This window comes from Lithobates pipiens, unplaced genomic scaffold (genome assembly GCF_037356315.1).
Source record: "Lithobates pipiens isolate NorthernLeopardFrog02 unplaced genomic scaffold, aLitPip1_a1.2 Scaffold_19, whole genome shotgun sequence".
Classification (NCBI taxonomy): Eukaryota; Metazoa; Chordata; class Amphibia; order Anura; family Ranidae; genus Lithobates; species Lithobates pipiens.
The window spans coordinates 37,245,633-37,250,331 of record NW_027507764.1 but is presented as its reverse complement, the minus strand read 5'-3'; the positions used below and the strand labels follow the sequence as shown (position 1 = coordinate 37,250,331).

General features: G+C 48.7%; 1 protein-coding gene across 2 annotated transcripts in view; it reads left to right on the top strand.

Moving 5' to 3' along the window:
* Window positions 1-870: 870 nt before the first annotated feature.
* VIPR1 (vasoactive intestinal peptide receptor 1) overlaps window positions 871-4,699 on the top strand; it is a 440,205-nt gene continuing 436,376 nt past the window's right edge. For both annotated transcript variants that reach the window (XM_077490661.1, XM_077490660.1), the window contains exon 1: window positions 871-1,866. In XM_077490661.1, the coding sequence (XP_077346787.1) occupies window positions 1,819-1,866 (48 nt within the window). In that variant the 5' untranslated portion in view covers window positions 871-1,818. The remainder of the gene's footprint in view (window positions 1,867-4,699) is intronic.

Sequence of the window (4,699 nt, the reverse complement as noted above, 5' to 3'; positions counted from 1 at the left end):
TGCGCAATTGTAAAGCGTGACGTGTTGGGTTTCTATTTACTTGCCATAGCATCAGATTTCACAATATACAACAAAAATTGGGCAACTGTAACTTTACTGTTTCGTTTTTTTTATTCATTCATTGTACTTCTTACAAAAAAAATGCATTTGAAAGGCCGCTGCGCAAATATCATGTGACATAAAATAGTGCAACACCTCCATTTTATTCTCTAGGGTCTCTGCTAAAAAATGTATATGTATATAATGTTTAGGGGTTCTCCTCCCGCATGCTCTTCTCTCTCTCCTCCTGATCTCTCTCCCACACTCTCTTCTCTTTCTCTCCTCTGATTTCTCTCCTCCCGCACTCTATTCTCCTGATCTTTCTTCTCTTGCGCTCTCTCCTCCCGCACTCTCTTCTCCTGATCTCTCTTCTCTCTTCTCCTGATCTCTCTTCTCCTGATCTCTCTTCTCTCGCACTCTCTCCTCCCGCATTCTCTCCTGGTGATAGCTTTCCCGCACTCTCTTCTCTCCCTCCTCTGATCTTTCTTCTCCCACACTCTCTTCTCTCCCTCCTCTGATCTCTCTTCTCCCACACTCTCTTCTCTCCCTCCTCTGATCTCTCTTCTCCCACAATCTCTTCTCTCTCTCCTCTGATCTCTCTTCTCCCACACTCTGTTCTCTCTCTTCTCTGATCTCTCTTATCTCTATCCTCTGATCTCTATTCTCCCACACTCTCTTCTCTCCCTCTGATCTTTCTTCTCCCACACTCTCTTCTCTCTCTCCTCTGATCTCTCTTCTCCTGCACTATCTTCTCTCCCTCCTCTGATATTTCTTCTCCCACACTCTCTTCTCTCCCTCCTCTGATCTCTCTTCTCCCACACTCTCTTCTCTCTGTCTGATCTTTCTTCTCCCACACTCTCTTCTCTCTCTCCTCTGATCTCTCTTCTCATGCACTCTCTTCTCTCCCTCCTCTGATCTCTCTTCTCCCACACTCTCTTCTCTCTGTCTGATCTTTCTTCTCCCACACTCTCTTCTCTCTCTCCTCTGATCTCTCTTCTCCTGCACTCTCTTCTCTCCCTCCTCTGATCTCTCTTCTCCCACACTCTCTTCTCTCCCTCCTCTGATCTCTCTTCTCCCACACTCTCTTCTCTCTGTCTGATCTTTCTTCTCCCACACTCTCTTCTCTCTCTCCTCTGATCTCTCTTCTCCTGCACTCTCTTCTCTCCCTCCTCTGATCTCTCTTCTCCCACACTCTCTTCTCTCTGTCTGATCTTTCTTCTCCCACACTCTCTTCTCTCTCTCCTCTGATCTCTCTTCTCCTGCACTCTCTTCTCTCCCTCCTCTGATCTCTCTTCTCCCACACTCTCTTCTCTCCCTCCGATCTCTTCTCCCGCACTCTCTTCTCTCCTCTCCCGCACTCCGGAGTTCGGTGCCTCTCACCTGCACTGTCAGCCCCACACTGCCAGCACCATCCTCCTCTACACCGACAGCCAGCAAGCCCCGCCCCTGCACCGCTCCCATTGGTCGCTGCTCCCCAGCCGGGGATTGGCTCCCGTTGCTTGTGCCTGACTTTGTTAATGGAAAGTGGAGATGAGAGCGGAGAGCGCTGCGGAGGGAGCTGAGTGCGGGACCGGTGGGGATCAGTGGGCAAGGCTCCGCGGAATCAGTGGGTAAGGCTCCGCGGGATCAGTGGGTAAGGCTCCGCGGAATCAGTGGGCAAGGCTCCGCGGAATCAGTGGGTAAGGCTCCGCGGGATCAGTGGGGGTCGCACCTGTTCTCACCTCCGGGAGATCTGTACAAAGTGATTACAAAGTGACCGGAGTCCGGGGATCTACCGCTATGGAGTACTTACCTCTGCTGCTGTGCCTGGCCGGACTCTTCTGCCCGGTAAGTTGATCTTCTGCTGGGAAATGTGTATTATGGGGAAAGGAACGACCTGTGTATGTGTTGTGTCAGGTGTCACCTTCTTCCCGGGAAATGCAAAGTTTACCAATAATGATACAATGTATCCCAGGAGGGAACCACCGATGTGTAGAACGAGGAGCTCCCCAATATATGGGATGAGGATCCCCTCAATGTATGGGATGAGGAGCTCCCCAATATATGGGATGAGGAGCCCCTCAATGTATGGGATGAGCCCCCATGAATGAGATGAGGAACCCCCCCCCTATGTATGGTATGAGGAACCCCCCAATGTATGAGATGAACCCCCCAACGTATGGGAGGAGGACCACCCCAACCTATGGGATGAGGAACCCCCAATGTATGAGATGAACCCCCCAACGTATGGGAGGAGGAACCCCCCCCCCAACGTATGGAATGAGGAACCTCCCAATGTATGGAATGAGGAGCCCTCAATGTATGAGATGAACCCCAATGAAAGAGATGAGGAGCCCCAATGTATGAGATGAGGAACCCCCCCAGTTTATGAGATGAGGAACCCCCCCAGTTTATGAGATGAGGAACCCCCCCCAGTTTATGAGATGAGGAACCCCCCCAGTTTATGAGATGAGGAACCCCCCAGTTTATGAGATGAGGAGCCCCCCACTTTATGAGATGGAGGAGCCCCCCAATGTATGAGATGGAGGAACCCCCCAATGTATGAGATGAGGATCCCCAATGTGTGAGATGAGCCCTCAATGTATGAAATGAGTAGCCCTCAATATATAAGATGAGGAACTCCCATGTATGAGATACCCCGATGTATACAATGAGAAATTCCTAATGTATGAGATGAAGCGTCCCAATGTATACACTGAGAAATCCCCAATGTATAGGATGAGGAATCCCCCAATGTATAGGTTGAGGAGCCCCCATGAATGAGATGAGGATCCCCAATGTGTGGGATGAGGAGCCCTCAATATATGAGATGTGGAACCTTGATGTAAATGATGAGGAACCCTAATGTATGAGATGCCCCAATGTATACAATGGGGAATTCCTAATGTATGAGATGAAGAGCCCCAATGAGAAATCTCCAATGTATAGGATGAGGAATTCCCCAGTGTATAAGTTGAGGACTCCATTGTATAGGTTGAGGAGCCCCAATGTATGAGATAAAGAGCCCCAATGAATGAGATGAGATGTTCAAATGTATCACATGAAGGATTCCAAATGTGTCAGACAAGGGAAAACCCTAATGTATTAGATGAGGTACCCAAACATATCAGATGGGGAACCTCCAATGTGTCAGATGAAGGACCTCTGATGTATCAGATGAGTGCCCCCCCCCCAAATTTATCAAACGTGCCATCTCCAATATCTCAGATGATGGACCCTCAACATATTAGTTAAGGGACCCTTGATGTATCAGACGAGAGACTCCAACAGATTAAACGAGCAACCCCAATGTATCAGATGAGAGGCCCTCAATATATGAGAAGAGGGACTCCTGATGTATCAGATGAGCAACCCCAATGGGTCAGATGAAGAACCCCAATGTATCAGATAAGGCAACCACAATGTATGAGATGAGGGACCCCTGGTGTATTAGATAATGGAACCCCAATGTATTAGATGACGGACCCCCAAGGCATGAGATTATGGAGCCCCAATTTATTAGAGGAGGGACCCCTGATATGCAAAATGAGAGACTTCTCCCCAAGTGCATCAGATCAGAGAACCCCGTGTATGTAATGAAGGATCCCAAATATATCCCCCCCCCCCATATACAACATGGGAGATTCCATACTTCCTCCAATGTATCAGATGAGAGGAACCCCATGTGTCTAATGAAGGGTCCCTGATGAAGAAGAGGAGGGAACCCCAATGTATCAGATGAGGGGTCCCTAATGTATTAGATAAGAGACCGCCAATGTATGAGATTATGAAACCCCAATGTATTAGAGGAGGGACCCCTGATATGCAAAAGGAGATTTCTCCCCAAGTGTATCAGATAAGAGAACTCCATGTATCAGATGAAGAAGCATCCCAAATGTATCCCCCCAATATACAACATGGGAGACTCCATACTCCCCCCCTCCCAACGTATCAGTTGAGGGAACCCCAATGTATCAGATAAGGGACCCCCCCCCCCCCCCCCAATGTATCAGAGAACACATGGGGATGTTTTGCACGTTTTTGGCTTGTTGAGGAACGTTGTCTGAAGATTTCTGCATTTCTCTATCTGTTGTTTTCTTTTTGGAATTTCATTTGTTAAACCTTTGACGTTCTGCTCCACCGTTTTGGTAGAGCACATTTTGAGTCCCGCTAACTCATTGAAAAATGTGGACTTTAAAGGGTTAAGAGGAAAATCTTCCAGAAAACGCACGTTTGGGACGCACTCTCATTGACTTGAATTGAGGCGTTTAGCGAGCTCTGCAAATTTCCAACACCTGTCCAACATTGCAGGTGGAATCCATACAACGTACAGCGAGCGAGCGCACTGTGGATTTGGCGCACACGCACTGCGCGGGTTACAGGACCGCCGTTTGGCTTTTCAAAGCTTCAGTAACACAAACGCCTGTTCACTGTGTTCCTAATGACGGCATGCGTGCCAAGTGCTGGACGGATTGCCAGCTTGCTGGGCTCCAGGGAGGGCTCTGTGTGTGTGGGAATGCCAGCGATCGCTCCTTGCACACAAGTCTGCATTTACAGTAAAGCAGCGATGCGTGAACTTGTCGTATTTCTTCCTGCTTGTAGAATGGCAGCCGGTTCTGTGCCAAATCTAACAGCCTGGGCAAATATCCTGACTCACCGATAATCACCGGGAATGACTTGA